Below are 18,343 nucleotides of genomic sequence, written 5' to 3'. Positions count from 1 at the left end.
ATGTGCAATGAATATTCAGAACATAGATTTACATACACTGAGTCTCATTTAAAAATTCATCTAATGCATATTCATGAAAATGTACTGTTATGTCTCCCCCTTAACCATCTTCATAGAGACTGCTTTGTAATTCTCTTAATCCATGCATACATAGTATATCAGCCTTTTGGGGTTTTTTTAACCTGGCAGTTTCTTCCCGCTCTTTTTTTTTTTTTTTTTTTTTGCTTTGACCAGTGCTGAGACATAGTTTGTTGAAATATCCCCATCCCCTGCAGACCTGGATGATCTGAATCAGATTTCTCTACATTGCAAAATATGGTGGTATAAAGCATGCCCCTTAGTTGTGAACCTGACCCCATTTTTTATATTTATTTTTATTTTTAATTTCTTGAATACCACCTGCAAGCCCAAATTCACCCATTTTAATTATTTTTCTCCATGGCCTTAGATTCGTGATCTGGATTATAGCCCCCTTAACATTGCTTTTCTGTAAGCAAGGGAATTGCTTTTATAGTGGAAGCCATCTTTCCTTCCTCTTGGGGTACATGGATTCAGTTCTCTGTTGAAGAGTCAGTGTTCACAGCTTCTGGAAGAGGTAGATTCATAGTTCCTGCATAGTGGCAACACCAAGTGACTGGAAGAATCCTTGGAGCATGACCCTTGACTGAAGACTGTATAATTATTGAACTAAAATAAGTTGGGATAGAGTATAAAATAGTTGGAAATCCCTGGGTAGTTGTAAATTAATGGTGCTTGGCACCAGATCTCAGGCCAGGTTCTAATTGAGCTGTAGGTCCAAAGGAGCAGGTGGGAAAACTGCTAGCTCAAAGCAGTTCAGATAATTTGTTTATAGTAAAAATTGAGTTATGTGATAACTTGCACTTTAAACCTTAATTGATGATCTTTTAATTTTGTTTTCAGACCACTGCATGGTAAATTTTATTAAGGAAAATTTGCTTGGTTCTGTGAAGGAATTCAGAAATCGATTTATTAATCCAATCCAGAATGGTCAGTGTGCAGATTCTACCATGGTGGATGTTCGTGTTATGAAAAAGCGTGCTCACATTCTGTATGAGATGTTGGCAGGATGTGTTCAGGTATGTTGATGCCTATGTTGCTTTTTGTTGTCTCTTGGTGTATATGTACTTAAGTTGTAGTTGGGAATTTGATTTTCACAGTGGTCATCATAGTCATAAGATTCAGAGAATTCTATAGCATACTGCTGCTACTCATGGACCATTTGAAATTCCTTTGGGTATATATTTCAGCAGGTGAGCCTTGAGATGACTCCTAAGTATGTTAGTGTCTGGACCAAAAAACTTTGGTGTACCCTACCAAACGCACAATGGGGAAGGATATCAGAACAAAGGTAGAGCTTCATCTATATGAGGAGTGGCCAACCTATAACAGACCAAGAGACAAAAACTAGTGTACACAGTTCCAAAGAGCCACTCTTTTTTTTTTTCTATTACCTTAGTTCTCACACCTGACTCCTCTGATGGGTGTCTTCCCCACCCTAGTGCCTCTGTTCTAGGTTCTCTGCATCCTCTTGCCTACTTTGCTCCTGAGCAGTGGCAGTGATGGAAACCTTCAAGAATAGCTATAACACAAGAAATGAGCACACAGCCTGTTGGACTTGTATTGCTAGTGTCTTGCTGCCCAAGGTATATTAGGCTGGGGGAGAGTTTACATCTCTGAGCCTCCTGCAGTGGTGCAGTTCCGGGCCCATGCAAATGATCAATTTATTTATTTACAATAACTTGATATACTACCATTCGCAAAAACTTCAGCCTATTAGATGCCAGTTGGCTACCCTGCATTATGATATTGGTATAAATCAAGTACATCAGTATCTAGTACAGATAACATGTTGGATGGCCTTTGTATAAAGGGCGCCAGTACTGATGTGCATAGATTTGTAGAGAAACAATTTTACTAAGGACAGAACTTGGAATATACAATGGCTATGGAAACTCCACACCCCTGAGAATGTTTTTCACATTTTGTTTTGTCATTATACCACACTTGCATGCATTGGATTTTTTTAAGGTCATCAACACACTATATTCTGCATATTTCAGGGGGAAATGGTTTTATTGGGGGAACAAAGCATATTCCCAAAGAAAACTGAAATGTAGCAATGGGATATGTCTCCATTCTTCTAATTCAATATTTGACAGAAGTATTTGTAGCAGTTAAAACTGTGATTCACATGCTCCCAATTGAGTTCAAGGTGGGCTTCCTTCTTGCCACATTACCGTATGGGTCAGATATTTGAATTACTTGAGGTGTTATTTCATACACTCTTTGACCAGTCTTGGCCAAAGAAGCTGTATCACTTTGTTGTAAGTTTTCCAGAAAAAACTAGATTTCTCTGGTTGTTTGGTTCCTCCAAGTTCCCTTTGCACTTTTCTCTTTGTGTAAATACTTTCTTGTTTCACTTTTATTCTAGAATGTTGGGTTTAGAGGCTAATAGCCTACTGACATTCTCTAATCACGTAAAATCTGTAACCAAGAAATCATTCCACACATTAAAGATGTTGAGAACAATTCAAAATTATTTTATCCTGATAAGTTCAGATTACATAAGTATTGCCATACTGGGGCAGACTGAAGTTTCATCAAGCCCAGCATCCCGTTTCCAACAGTGGCTAATCCAGGTCACAAGTACCTGGCAAGATCCCAAAACAGTACAATACATTTTATGCTACTTATACTAGAAATAAGCAATGGATTGTTCTCCAAGTCATTTTATTAATGGCTTATGGACTTAGGAAGTTGTCCAAACCTATTTTAAACCCCGCTAAGCTAACTCCTTTTACTACATTCTCTGGCAACAAATTTCAAAGTTTAATTACAAGTTGAGTGAAGGAATATTTTCTCTGATTCATTTTAAATGTACTACTTTGTAGATTCATTGAGTGCCCCCTAATCCTAGTATTTTTGGAAAGAGTAAACAAGTGATTCACATCTACCCGTTCCATTCCACTCATTATTTTATAGACCTTTATCATGTCTCCCCTCAGCCGTCTCTTCTCCAAGCTAAAGAGCCGTAATCACTTTAGCCTTTCCCCGTAGAGAAGTCGTCCCATCCCATTTATCATTTTCGTCGCCCTTTGTGTACCTTTTCTAATTCCACTGTATCTTTTTTTAAATGTGATGACCAGAATTGCTGATGGTATTCGAGGTGTGGTCACACCATGGAGTGATACAAACAACCTCATTTTTGTTTTCCGTTCATTTCCTAATAATACCTAACATTCGATTTGCTTTCTTAGCTGCCGCCACATACTGAGCAGAGGGTTTCAATGTGTCATCAACGATGACACCTAGATACCTTTCCTGGTCAATGACGCCTAATGTCGAGCCTTGCATCACGTAGCTATAGTACGGGTTCCTTTTTCACACGTACATCACTTTGCACTTGCTCACATTAAACGTCATCTGCCATTTGGATGCCCAGTCTCCTAATCGTGTAAGGCCCTCTTGTAATTTTTCACAATCTTCTTGCAATTTAACAACTTTGTGTCGTCATTAGTTACTTCCATCTCCAGATCATTTATAAATATGTTAAAAGGCAACGGTCCCAGCACAGACCCCTGGGGAACCCCATTATCTACCCTTCTCCACTGAAAATACTGACCATTTAACCGCACTCTGTTTTTAATCCACACTAGTACACTACCTCCTATCCCTTCCTGCCAGAAGCCTCAGCAGCCATTTTTAAAATATGGCGGGGCTGTCCACGGCACAGAGAAAAGTGGAGCGTGCCGGAGACGGAGTAGTGACAGCGGGCAAGTAAGACTGGGATTCTTTCCTGCCCCTGCAGCTGCAGATACCACTACACCACCAGGGTGAGCGGCAAGATAGTAGTACGCGAGAGGGAGATGGTGGCATTGCTGTGGGGGGCGGGGGAGAAAACAACAAAAAAAAACCGGAAGATATCCAGAAAGACCAAACTAAAGTCACGGATGTAAAAAAGCCAAAATCAAGACCCTACACGGTCCGTGTTTCGGCCAAAGAGGCCTTCTTCAGGGGTCTACAGATTGGCATATACAGATATTCTTTCAAAGGTTCTCACAAATTGAGACAAATCTCCTGGTGCTATCCAAGCGAAGCGTGGACTCTATAGTCAATAAAAGTCTCTAGCGCCCACCAAATGTTGGCACCTCCCCCCCCCCTGCTTGTGCATACCCTGCTTACCATGTTCCGCCAGCCCTGCCATGACTCTCCAATTTCCTCTGGAGTCTTTCATGAGGTACTTTGTCAAACGCCTTTTGAAAATTCAGTTATACAGTATCTAGTTGCTCACCTTTATCCACGTGTTTGTTCACCCCTTCAAAGAAATGTAATAGATTGGTGAGGCAAGATTGTTAGTTTAGGCTTTAATTTTATCAAGGTTAGATTATTGTAACATCATCTATAATGTCTGCTCAAAGATAATTGGAAAACGATTCCAACTCATTCAGAATACAGCGACATTTATATTTTCAGCAGGTAAATTTACATCAGCTACTCCTTTGCTGGTTAGGCTGCACTGGCTACTGGTTGAGGCTAGAGCCAGGTTTATATTAATCACAGTTGCACCATTGTATTTGTATGAACTTGTACCATTTTTGCATGGTCATTCGATTAGCAATAGGAAAACTCGTGACAGCATGTTATTAAATTTTCCAGCAGTTCGTCTAACAAGGTTTAAGAAGTTGTTTAATTCTTCTCTCCATTATCTTTACTTTGTTATGGAATTCTTTACCTTTAAAAACCTTCCTAAGCTTCCCTTCCCCAATCCCCCCCCCCCCCCCCCCCCCCCCCTCCAGCCTTCTCCCCCATCCTCCATACAAACTATAATGAAGTCAGTCTCGAAAGGCCTGGAGTTTATGATTTAGTTTTATAATCGATTATGATGTTTTTCATGGTAGTATGTAATTCTTGAGGTTCTGTCTCATTTTTTATTGTTTTGTGATCTGCTATGAACCATGTCTAAAAAAACAGGGGGATATTGTACCATCCTAGACCAAAGGGCCCTGAACAAATGTCTGGTCAAAGAAAAGTTCAAGATGATTTCCTCGAGTACCCTACTTCCCATGATTCAGAAACAAGATTGGCAGTGCTCTCTGGACTTAAATGATGCTTATACTCACATACAGATATGTCCTTATCACTAGAAATCTCTCATATTTCAAGTAGGGAAATACCACTATCAGTACTGCTTTCTGCCCTCTGTCCTCCCTATCAATGCCCAGTCTGTTTACAAACTGTCTTGCAGTAATTGCAACATCCCTCCGCAGGCTTGGAGTGAACATGTTTCCCTACCTAGATGACTTGGCTGCATCAGCCTCCTCATTTAGGAGATCTTTTGGCAAGATGAGAAGGGGCACCCACTACTCTGAGGCGTAAATATGCCATCTCTTCTCACCAGCATGCTCAGGCTCAGCCCCAGCGTTCTTGTTCTGGTCAACAGCGTGCGCCTAAGGCCCCTGCTGCTCCCCAGTCAGAGCGGAGACAAGCTTTTGACTGGCTCCCACAGAGCATAGCCGCTGTCAAAGTGTCCATCCTGGATGACTTGCTGGTTGGGGAGAAGCTGAAGATTTTCCAGTGAAGGTATGGCCCCTTATAACCTCCGACCGGTGGGTTCTTCAAATAGTCTGTCTCGGATACACCCTAAATTGACATTAGAAACCTCCAAATTGCCCACCGAGAGCTCATTCCTTCAGCTCTCAGCATGAGCAAGTACTTGTAGAAAAACTCCACTTTTCTGAAGGTCCACACAGATGAGCCCATTCCACCAGGGGAAGAAGGGTGTGGATTGTAAAGAAGGTGGGGGGGGGGGGGATGTGTCCCATCCTAGACCTAAGGGCCCTGAACAAATTCCTGGTCAAAGAAAAGTTCAGGATGTTTTCCCTGGCACCCTTCTTCCCATGATTCAGGAAAACGATTGGACTTGAAGGATGCATGTACACATATCCCAATACTTCCAGCCCACCAGAGGTATCTGCTATTTCGCCTGGGAACATATCACTTCCAGTATCGCATGTTGTCCTTTGGCCTGATGTCTGCTCCCAGGGTTTTTACCAAATGTCTAGTGGTAGTCGCACAGTTGCTACACAGAGTGGGAGTCCATGTGCTCTCCGAGGCGAAGCAGGCTTCACTTTTCTCACATGTGGATGATGCCGATCAGTGTCGCCTTGTCCGACTTTTGCCATAGTAAAAAAGAAGCTTTGTAGAGCGTGACTCGCTCTCCATTGCGCATGCGCGAGCGCCTTCCTGCCCATCTTGTGAACTTAGTCTCCTCACTTCTCTTTTTTTTCCATGTGAGGAGAAGCTGTGCTTTTTTTGTCCTCTCTTCTCGCGTCCGGTTCTTGAAAGCTTTTAAGTTCCTTTAGGCTAATTTTTCTCATTTTTCTTGTCGCTCCTTTATTTGGACCTTTTTCAAACCCGTTCTTTATATTCATTAGTTTTATATTGCCCAGGTTTAAGTTTTCTTCTTTTTTCCGTCGTCATTGGGCCGATTTTAGGCCCTGACTTTGGTCGGGTTGTTCCCTTCCTTTTTTCCGTGCCTTGCCCCTTTTTTTTAGACACAATTGAGTCATTTAATTTAGCCAACGAGGTTTTCCTGTCCATGTCCATGAAGACTTCCAGTGGCTCAATGCTGTACCCGGTGCAGTTTGACTATCTTGGGAAAAGACACCCATTCTTGGTGTCTGCAGTGTCTTATGCCTGACTGTAGCCCTGCTAACTATGTTCTCTGTCTTTGCATGAAGAAGAGGACCCAGGTTTCCCGAGATGCTCAATGAAAGAGAATTTTTGAAGCCAAGTCAGGGTTCCTCGACGTCCGCATCTACATCGAGCATTGCACCGGCATCGGGAGCATCGATAAGCATGGCTGCTTTGAGACCCTTAGATACTGGGAGCAGTTAGGCATCAAGTGGGTCTCCGCCTGTCTCTAGGCCTCCTGCTGTGCAGCCCCCCCCCCCAGACCGTCCATTGTCAGATCCTCCTGCATCGACCCCAGCAGTTCTGCATCCTGCGCCTCAACCGGCACCCCATCTTTTGCCAGTGTCGGCCCTCGATGAGCGTAACCGGGCCTTGCTCACAGAGCTGCTGGATGGCCTTATGCAGTGGTGTGCATCGGTATCGGGGGTGCTTGCGCCTGCCGTACCTCCCCCTTGTGGCCCTGCCTGGCCCTCAGCTTTCGGTGCAGCTTCTGACACAAGCGGCCTCAGTGTCGACTGCCACCCAAGTCGTTACCCCCTCGACGTTGGTGGAGGAAGCTTTACTGGAGTTGAGATGGGAGCCGGTGTTGAGGCAGGTTCGGTCTCAGCAATCCCATAGGGAGATACTATCTGACACCAAGGAGGAGTATTCAGAGGAAGAACCCAGATATTTCTTCTCAGATGAGTCTTATGGGATCCCCTATGAACCCTTCCCTCCACCTGAATGGAGACAGTCTCCTCTGGAGAGACTTTCATTTCCATTTTTTATTAAGTACATAAGTAATGCCATACTGGGAAAAGACCAAAGGCCCATCAAGCCCAGCATCTTGTCCCCGACAGCGGCCAATCCAGGTCAAGGGCACCTGGCAGCTTCCCAAACGTACAAACATTCTATACATTTTATTCCCGAAATTGTGGATTTTTCCCAAGTCCATTTAGTAGCGGTCTATGGACTTGTCCTTTAGGAAACCATCCAAACCCTTTTTAAACTCTGCCAAGCTAACCGTCTTCACCACGTTCTCCGGCAACGAATTCCAGAGTTTAATTACACGTTGGGTGAAGCCATTCCATTTCCTTGGAAGTGGAGGATGAGCCCAGGGCTAAGATGCTTGAGGTCCTGGACTACACATCTCCTCCTAAAGAGGCTGTGACTGCCCCGCTTCACAAAGTACTCAAGGAAGTTCTCGTCAGGAACTGGGGAGTCCCCTATGTTGTGCCCAAGAAGATTGACACCCAGTATCAGATCCACAGTGAACCTGGTTTTGTAAAGCCTCAGTTACTTCACATTTCTATGGTGGTGGAGTCCGCTCTCAAAAGAGCCAGGAGTACTAGGGACTGTGCCTTGGCGCCCCCAGGCAGAGAAGCTAGAACCCTGAATTCTTTTGGGAGGAAGATGTACCAGGCTTCAATGCTCATCTTCTGTATATAATCCTACCAGCTCTTCACGAGCATCTACTTGCAAAACTCAATGCAACAGCTGTCGGACTTGGTGGATGCGCTCCCTCTGGAGCAGGCCGAGCCTTATTGCCAGTTGGTCAAGCAGCAGAAGGTGTGTCAAGGTTCTTGCCCAGGGGCACTTATGACACTTTTTTGATATGGCTTCCAGAATCTCTGCTCAATGTATAGCAATGCGCAGACTCTAATGGCTGCGTGTTTCTGACTTAGAACACTCTGCTCAGCAGCGGCTGGCGGATGCCCCTTGCCAGGGGGGTTAACCTTTTTGGGAGAGAAAGTTGAGGAGGTTGCTGACCAAACCAAGAAGCATACTGCCTTCTGCATCTACCTCCTGAGCTAGGAGGGGTTTCGGCAAGCCTAGGGGCGGTCCCTAGTACTATTCTAGGCGTAGGTACACTCCGGCTCGTCAGCCTACTCAGGCTCAGCCCCAGCGCGCTCGTTTATGTCAACAGCATACGCCTAAGTCACCTGCTGCTCCCTCATCAAAGCAAAGAACGAGCTTTCGACTGGCTCTTGCAGAGCATAGCTACAGTAAAAGTGTCCGTCCCAGATAACTTGACGGTGGGAGAGAGGCTAAAATGTTTGAACCAAATGTGGCCTCTAATAACCTCTAACCAGTGGTTTCTTCAGTCTGTCTCAAATACGTCCTCAATTGGCAACTCAGACCTCCAAATTGCCCACTGAGAGCTCATTTATTCAGCACAGGCAGGTTCTTGCAGAGGAACTCACCGCCCTTCTGAAGGGCCCATGCGGTCGATCCCATTACACCAGGAGAAGAAGGGCAGGGATTCTATTCCAGGTACTTGTGCAAAAGAAAACAGGGGGGATGGGTCCCATCCTAAACCTAAGAGCCCTGAACAAATTTCTAGTCCAAGAAAAGTTCAGGATGGTTTCCCTGGGCACCCTTCTCCCATTGATTCAGAAAAACGATTGGCTGTGCTGTCTATACTTAAAGGATACATATACTCTCATTCTCATCCCGATACTTCCAGCCCACCAGAAGTATCTTCGATTTCGGCTGGGAACACATCATTACCAGTACCACGTGTTGCCTTTTGGCCTTGTGTCGGCTCCCAGGGTCTTCACCAAATGTCTAATGGTAGTTGCAGCATCGTTACACAGACTGGGAGTGCATGTATTCCCTTGTCTCGACAATGAGCTGATGAAGAGCACCTCAGAGGACGGTTCTCGAGAGTCCATGCGCATGACTATTCGGGTGCTAGACATACTAGGGTTCATTTTAAACTACTCCAAGTCCCATCTACACCCTGTCCAGCGATTGGAATTCCTAGGAGCCCTGCTCGACACATAGAGGGTTTGAGCCTACCTCCTGGAGACGAGAGCGGACATCAGGCCACAGCTTGGCAGATGTTGAGATTGCTGAGCAACATGGCTTCCACAATGTATGTTACACCCATGTCAAGTCTTCACATGAGATCAACTCAATGCACCCTTGCTTCTCAGTGGTATCAAGCCACAGGAAGTCTAGAAGATGTCATCCAAGTGTTCCCAGAGCTTATATGCTCTCTTCAGTGGTGGGCAATTCGATCCAATTTGACTCTGGAACGGACTTCATTCCAAATTCCTCAGCCACAAAAAGTGCTGATAATGGATGCATCTCTCCTGGGCTGGGGAGCTCTTGTAGGTGGTCTTCACATTCAAGGAGCTTGGTCCTCCCAGGAAACAAATCTTTAGAACAACCTCCTGGAGCTTCAAGCAATGTGGAACGCTCTGAAGGCTTTCAGAGATAGGCTATTTCATCAGATTCTTCTCATTCAAACAGACAGGGTGCAGTGTATTATACCAACAAGCAGGGGGCCACTGAATCACACCCTCTGTCAGGAGGCCATCTGGATGTGGCATTGGACTCGCCAACACGGCATGTTCCTTTGACTTGCTTATCTGGCGGGTGCAAACAAGACCTTGGCCGACAGGCAGAGCAGGATAATGCAACCGCACAAGTGGTCTCTTAATATGGGCATGGTCCGCAAGATTTTCAAATCATGTGGCATCCTTTTGGTGGATCTTTTTGCTTAGATCCCTTTACTTGCCCTACACAGACCCTGCTTGAATACCTTCTACACTTATCAGAGTCTGGTCTCAACACCAATTCCGTAAGAGTTCACGTTAGTGCTTATCATCCACGTAGTAACATAGTAGATGACGGCAGAAAAAGACCTGCACGGTCCATCCAGTCTGCCCAACAAGATAAACTCATATGTGCCACTTTTTGTGTATACCTTACCTTGATTTGTACCTGTCTTTTTTTTTCAGGGCACAGACCGTATAAGTCTGCCCAGCACTATCCCCGCCTCCCAACCACCAGCCCCGCCTCCCACCACCGGCTCTGGCACAGACCGTATAAGTCTGCCTAGCACTATCCCCGCCTCCCATTACCAGTTCTGCCACCCAATCTCGGCTAAGCTCCTGTGGATCCCTTCCTTCTGAACAGGATTCCTTTATGTTTATCCCACGCGTGTTTGAATTTCGTTACCGTTTTCATCACCACCTCCCATGGGAGGGCATTCCAAGCATCCACTACTCTCTCCGTGAAAAAATACTTCCTGACATTTTTCTTGTCTGCCCCCCTTCAATCTCATTTCATGTCCTCTCGTTCTACCGCCTTCGCATCTCTGGAAAGGTTCGTTTGCGGATTAATACCTTTCAAATATTTGAACGTCTGTATCATATCACCCCTGTTTCTCCTTTCCTCCAGAGTATACATGTTCAGGTCAGCAAGTCTCTCCTAATACGTCTTGTAACGCAAATCCCATACCATTCTCGTAGCTTTTCTTTGCACCACTTCAATTCTTTTTACATCCTTATCAAGATACGACCTCCAAAACTGAACACAATATTCCAGGTGGGGCCTCACCAACGACTTATATAGGGGCATCAACACCCCCTTTTTTCTGCTGGTCACACCTCTCTCTATACAGCCTAACAACCTTCTAGCTACATGTAGAAGGTAAACCCATCTCTGAACAGGCTTTAGTTGTTCGCTTCATGAGAGGTTTGTTTTTGTCGAAGCCCCCTGTCGAACCTCCACCAGTCATGGGATCTCAACATCATTCTCACCCAGCTGATGAAAGCTCCTTTTGAGCCTCTGAATTCCTGCCATCTGAAGTACTTGACCTGGAAGGTCATTTTCTTGGTGGTTGTTACTTCAGCTCATAGAATTGGTGAGCTTCGTGCCTTAGTAGTGAATGCACCTTATACTAAGTTTCATCACAACAGAGTAGTCCTCCGCATGCACCCTAAGTTCTTGCTGAAGGTGGTGTCTGAGTTCCATCTCAACCAGTCGATTGTCTTGCCAACATTCTTTCCCTGATTTCATGTCCATCCTGCTGAAAGCAGTTTGCACACCTTGGATTTTAAGATAGCATTGGCCTATTTCATGGAGCCAACAAGGCCCCACAGACAGCTACCCAACTTTTTTGATCCCAACATGATGGGGGTCGCCAGTGGGAAATGCACCATTTCAATTTGGCTAGCAGATTGCATTTCCTTCACTTATGCCCAGGTTGGGCTGGCCTTGGAGGGTCATCTCACAGCTCATATCAGAGCTGTGGCTGCATCGGTAACCCGCTTGAGGTCAGCCTCCATTGAAGAAATTTGGAAGGCTGTGACATGGTTTTCAGTCCACACATTCACATCACACTGCTGCCTTGAGCAGGATACCCAGCGTGACATTCGGTTCGGGCAGTCAGTGTTGTAGAATCTGTTTGGGGTCTAGAATCCAACTCCACCCTCCTAGGCCTGTTTTATTCTGTTCCAGGCTGCACCCTCATTCAGATTGTATGTAGTTTCATGTTAATTTGTGTTATGTCTTCGCCGTTGCGAGGCCCAATTGTCCAATGTTAGTTGTTTTGGGTGAGCCTGGATGCCAGAGATTCCCACTTGTGAGAAGAGTGCAACCTGCTTGTCCTCGAGAAAGCGAAGGTACTTACCTGCAACAGGTATTCTCTGAGGACAACAGGCTTCATATTCTCACAGTCTCACCCACTTCCCCTTGGAGTTGTGTCCTTGGGTATTTTTACTTTTTTTGCTTTAGTATTAAACTGAGGAGACTGCATTCGAATGACGGATGGGAAGTCACTTGTGCATGTGCGGTGGAGTACGGCTCTCGCTCCATGGAATCTCTCTCTTTTTTTTACTATGTCAAAAGCTGGATCGGGTGGCGTGGATCGGCGTCACCCACTTGTGAGAATATGAAGCCTGTTGTCCTTGGAGAATACATGTTACAGGTAAGTATCTTTGTGCTCTCTTATCTCGACGATTGGCTGCTGAAGAGCATCTCGAAGGACAGTGCTTGGGAGTCCATGCAGAGGACTAATCGTGTGCTCGAGCTACTAGGGTTCGTTTTAAACTACCCCAAATCCCATTTTTGGCCTGTCCTACAAATGGAATTCATTGGCGCCCTGGTCGATACTCAGAAGGTTTGAGCTTTCCTCCCGGGGCTGAGAGCAGACACACTAGTTGCATTGGCTTCTGAGGTTCGAGCCTTTCAGCAAGTCATGGCTTGGCAGGTGTTGAAGTTATTGGGCCACATTGCATCCACATTTTATGTGACACCCGTGACGCCTTCACATGAGGACTGCCCAATGGACCCTGACCTCTCAATGGTTCCAAGGCATGGGAGGTCTGGAAAATGTCATCCGAGTGTCCCCGGAGCTTGCTCGCTCTCTGTCGTGGTGGACCATTTGATCCAATTTGACTCTGGGACTTCCAATCCAAATTCCTCAGCCGCAAAAAGTGCTGACGATGGATGCATCTCTCCTGGGTTGGGAAGCTCATGTCGATGGGCTTCATACTCGAGGTGCTTGGTTCGCCCAGGAAACAGATCTCCAAATCAATCTCCTGGAGGTTCGGGTGATCTGGAATGCTCTGAAGGCTTTCAGAGATTGTCTGTCTTACCAAATTGTACTCACTCAAATGGGCAATCAGGTTGCCATGTATTACACCAACAAGCATGGGAACACTGGATCACACCCTCTGTGTCAGGAGGCCAGTCAGTTGTGGCGTTGGCTCGTTGGCATGGCACGTTCCTTGGAGCCACTTATCTAGCAGGCAAAAACAACTGCCTGGCCGACAGACTAAGCAGGGTTATGCAGCCAGATGAGTGGTCTCTCAACATGGGCGTTGCCCGAAATACCTTTTTAGCATGGGGGCACTCCCTTGGTGGATCTCTTTGCCACTCACATGAATCGCAAAGTCCCTCAGTTCTGTTCCAGGCTCAAGGCCCACGACAGACTAGCATCAGATGCCTTCCTCCTTTATGGAGGGACAAGTCTTCTGTATGCTTATTCTCCCGTACCTCTCGTGGGGATGACTTAGCTGAAACTTAAGCAAGACTGCAGGATCATGATTCTAGTCGCGCCTTGCTGGCCTCAACAGATCTGGTTCCTTCTTCTTCTGGAGGTATCCTGTGAAGAACCATGGAGATTGGCGTGTTTTCCGACCCTCATCATGCGGAACGATGGATCTCTTCTGCATCCCAACCTTCAGTCTCTGGCCCTCACAGTCTGGATGTTGAGAGCCTAGAATTTCTTCCTGGGCTCTTTCAGTGGGTGTCTCCCAGGTCTTGCTGACTTCCTGGGGATGTGCCACTCCTGGAAGACTGCCGCCTGAGACCCCTGCCTCAGGTGGCCTAATTGTAGAGCCGCCACTGAGTTTAGGACCGGTAACGTAAAAGGTAGATGTTCTATATTCTTCCAGGCGTATTACATGAAATGAGGGAACATCAAGGTAATTCTTCAAAGATGGTCTTGAGATTTGAAGGATTTAAGAAAGCCCTTAAAACTTGGGTGTTGTCCTAGCTTTTGGAAAATGGGACTCAACTCCTTAACTGTTGTGTGGCTCAAGGATGACACAGACAGTGCCTTTAGATTAAGCTGGATAATCTGTTTTTCTTTTAATCTATAAAACTGCAACTTGGTGTGAGCTATGTGCGTATTAATTTATTCATTGTTTCTTATGATACGTTGTGTGTTTATCTTTATTTATTGTATATATGTGAATTTTTATAGGTAGTATTTCAAATTTTTTATGAAATATATTCTAAGGATGTATGGAATATATATATATATATTTTGGCTGTTGTATAATGGTGTCTGAAAAAAATATTCTGTTTTCCTCAACAGATTTGTTTCTTGGCCAGTAGATTAACAGATGATAACTTTTATTTTTCTGTGAATTTGCAGAGAAAAGACTACACAGCCCTTACAAAGTTCTTGCCACCCAAATATGAGTATGTTCTGGCTGTGAGAATGACTCCAATTCAGTGCAAGCTCTATCGGTACTACTTGGATAACTTAACAGGTGCAGGTAGGTTAAAAAAAAAAGCAATTCATGCTATAATGATATGTCAGTGTCACAACTGCACAGTCTCAGAATAAACAGCAAATGTTACTATTTCAGAAGCTGTTGTATTCCCCAGCAGCAGCAACGTGTGTCCAGAGAACACCTGAATTTCTAAAGTAAATTTGATGGAAGAAGCTGAAACATCCCACAGCATAGCTAGGATTCAGTTCCTGGTAGGAACTTCCATCAGAGTTGAAATTCTTAGGGAAAACTGAAATAACGGTGGTGGTGTTAGGAGGAGGAGGAGGGAGTTCTTTGAGTGGGTATTCTGTGGTGTCGGGTGCTACAATCAAAGCGGTTTGCATATTATATACAGGTACTTATTTTGTGCTTGTGGCAGTGGAGGGTTAAATGACTTGCCCACAGTCACAAGCAGCTGCAGTGGGAATCAAACCCAGTTTTCCAGGTTCTCAGGCCGCTGCACTAACCATTAGGCTACTAGTCTGTCCAAACTGCAGGTATTGTGAGACTTTAATATGAAAAGCTGTTAATGTGCTATTGCTGCCTCAGCAATGCTTGGTACTTCCAGTGTGGGGGCTTTTGGCTGTTTTCCTGTAATGGTATCTAATGTGTTCTCCTTTGGTGGCAGTTGTCTTTTTTTTTGTTTTGCTCCCCTGATTCTCCTTCCCTTTTCCATTCATTAACCATCCATTCCCTACCTTTTTATGTATTTATTGCATTTGTATCCCACATTTTCCCACGTATTTGCAGGCTCAATGTGGCTTACAATGTTCCGTCATAGCATTCGCCATTGCCCTCCCCCTTGCCCTTTTTCCCCTCATCTTCCCCCTTTTTTGGTAATACAGTGAGCCACACTTGCAGTGTATAGTAGTAGCTTTCTAAGGGTATGCTGTAATTTGCACATTTTTCCCTTTTGGTCTTTTTATTCATGATCTTAGTAATTTTGATTTTTTGACTACACTGTAGTTTTTGAGCTAATAACAGCGTTCATCTTCTATTTTGTGTATATGTCCTTTGAATCTCTCTACGTGGATTGGTTTTAATAAAGGATGTTTTGTGGATTATTTGTATGAGACTATAATTCCTTTTTGGCAATTAGTGTGCTTTTGGATTGCATTTTTTTCATTTATATTGACACAGTTTGCTACAGTGAGAGAACATAAGTTGACATCCATTATTTGAGATACTTTGTACGTTTTCAATAGTGCGTATTTAAGTGGAATTTTATCAGTCTGTCACGACAGGAACATAAATTGCCAGCCATTCATTGAGATATTTAATATCAACTAGAAACATGTCTGGTTCCACATATTTCTTTTTGCTTTGACTGAGCTCTGCTTTCTTTCAAGTTTGTTTCCATTCTAAGGCCCTTTAGAAAGTTCAGTATAAGACACCCTTTACAAGTGTTTTTTTGAAACATCATTGTTTGGTTAACTTTTTACTAAGGGCCCCTTTTACTAAGCTGCGGTAAAAGGGGCCTTGTGGTTACATCAGTACATGGATTTCCGATGTGCGGGTGCCCCTTTTACTGCAGTGGGTAAAATGCCCGAAAAAGGACATAGCCATGTGGTGACAATTGCTGTGTGACCATTTCCAGGGGAGCCCTTACTGCCACCCATCGAGGTGACTAAGGATTCCTGCACTAACCCTGTGGTAACTGCTGTCTGATTACCACCAGGTAACCTCCGGCAGCAGGGCCGCCGGGGGGGGCAGGGGGGCAAAGTTCCCTGGGCCCGGGTCTCCAAGGGGGGCTGGGTGCTGGGGTCTCTCTCTCTCCCGCTCCTGATCGGACCCAAGTGATAGCGACCCAACAGGAGCAGGAGAGAGAGAACTCTGGCGCCAGGCCCCCCTTGGAGGCTGGGGAACATCCGGAGCTTCCTCCAGCGCTGCTCTTCTGCCCATTGCTTGCTGAGCAGCTGCTTTTCCTCTCAGGTGTGCATGCTCGGTTTTGAAACCGAGCATGCCCTGAGAGGAAAAGCAGCCTCAGGGACAGGCAGTCAGCACTGGAGTAAGACATCTTCTGTTAGCAGGGCCTCGGGATCCCCGACTGCCATGGTATTTTAATCCTGTTGCAGTAGTGGCAGCAATTGGGGGGAGGGGGCAACAGCGGCAGTGGATGACGATTGTAGGGGGTCCCGGTGGCGGCAGTCCTGCCCCGGGCCCGGTTCAGTCTCCTTGGCAGCCCTGCCTGGCAGTAAAAATTACAGCTAATTTCTGGGAGCGCTGGAAGTGACACACGCTGGGAGCGCCACTATCACTGGCGCTCACGTAAAGCTGGCGGTAGCGCTAGATTGCCTTGTGGCAAGCCCATTGCCACACAGCAACCCTTTAGTAAAAGGGCCTCTAAAAGATTCTTTTCAGTGAGGTGCCCCATTTATGGTATTGGAGAACTAAAGATGTTCCTGCCTAGGGTCTGAGGCTTTTCCTCCCATTGCTCTGAATTTTTTGATTTAAGGTGCAACATTTTTTGATTCATTCACAGTGGTTTTTTTTGGTGTTTTGATTTATTAGTTGGACCACATTTTTCTTTTTTCTGTTTGGAAGTTTACCCAGATAAAATGCCCCATTGGGTTTATTTATTTTAATAATTTTTATGGGCCATTTTTAATGTTGTGGAGCTCGGGCTTCAAAAAATAAATTAAAATTTATTTTCTTTGTTTATTAGGGGGTTTTGGAGTCCCCCTGGGTGGTGGTGGATTAGATAGGTTAGGTCAGGATCTTGCGTGGGGGTTTTTTGTGTGTTAAAATTGGGTATTTTGAGTCCAGAGGGCTGGTGTCCTTAACACTTGGTTTATGTTTCCGTCTGTTGTGGACGTGAAAAGAACTTTTGGGCATTTTTCATGTGTCCATCACAGGGATGTAACCAGACTTGCCATTTGGGGGGGGGGGGGGGGGGGAGGCAGAGTTTACATAGGGGAGCACCAGGCATATAGTTGTGAGTACTGATATATTTCTAAATAATGCCTTGGAGTGCACTTGATGATGGATTTCTAAGTAAATAATCTGTCCTGCATCAGCATAAATCCCTGCACACTTTGCAGAACACTGCATCTTGGTTTACACTATATTCCAATTAATGAAATTGTATTAGTGAGAGGAATATCTTCAGGATTTGTCACTAGTTGTACAAACTGGGAAACCCTGTTTAGGTGGTTCATCGATGTCAGATAAATCAGAAGGCAATTCTTTTGGTTCCATATCAGATCTGCTGATCTGTGGGCATAAAGTGGAACTTGTAGAGGGCCCAGTCAATGATTAATTTCTATCTTCATTCTTGCCATGATCTTCTGGATGTGTTTTTTGGAAGCAGTTTGGAAAAGAACTTTGTTTTGCCATGGGGGTAGACTAAGGAACACTATCACAACATTTTTTTTGGGGGGGGGGGAGGGGGGGAATATTGTTGGCTAGACCCTGGCGGTAGCCTTGGTTTCTGAGGGTATTCCTGTTATCTTGAATTTAAACATCACCTGTGTGATTGTGTTAGGCTGTCTTTCAGTGTGCATAGTATTCGATTACCTATCTTTTGAATTACAGCCTGCACTGAATTTTGTACATGAGTTAAGTGAATATGACACCATGGGAACAGGGGTAACATGCTTCCTCTCCCCCAACCCACCAGAGATTCTGTTAGCACCTCAGTAATAAACACAAAATCCCTTCACTGCCAGACAGGGGCCTGGCCCCCCCAGATTTAGTCCGTGCCCCTGGTTTTGCTGACTCAAGAAAGCACAGATCAGCGAACGCGGCGCGCCGGAGACCGGCGCTCAAGAAGGCTTCAACTGGCGGGGGTTGGGGACCCCCACCAGCAAAGGTACCTTGCGGGGGGAGGGGGTCAGAAGTGGCGGAGGAGG

At 45.2% G+C, this 18,343-nt stretch overlaps 1 protein-coding gene across 3 annotated transcripts in view; it reads left to right on the top strand.

Annotated features, from left to right (window-relative positions):
* The window catches only part of ATRX (ATRX chromatin remodeler), a 453,401-nt gene that overhangs the window by 294,896 nt on the left and 140,162 nt on the right, over positions 1 to 18,343 (top strand). For all 3 annotated transcript variants that reach the window (XM_030208839.1, XM_030208838.1, XM_030208840.1), the window contains exons 21-22: positions 922 to 1,097; positions 14,372 to 14,495. In XM_030208839.1, the coding sequence (XP_030064699.1) occupies positions 922 to 1,097; positions 14,372 to 14,495 (300 nt within the window). The remainder of the gene's footprint in view (positions 1 to 921; positions 1,098 to 14,371; positions 14,496 to 18,343) is intronic.

Source organism: Microcaecilia unicolor, chromosome 7 (genome assembly GCF_901765095.1).
Source record: "Microcaecilia unicolor chromosome 7, aMicUni1.1, whole genome shotgun sequence".
Classification (NCBI taxonomy): Eukaryota; Metazoa; Chordata; class Amphibia; order Gymnophiona; family Siphonopidae; genus Microcaecilia; species Microcaecilia unicolor.
Note: the sequence above shows the minus strand (reverse complement) of the source record. Positions and strands in the feature narration are given on the sequence as shown.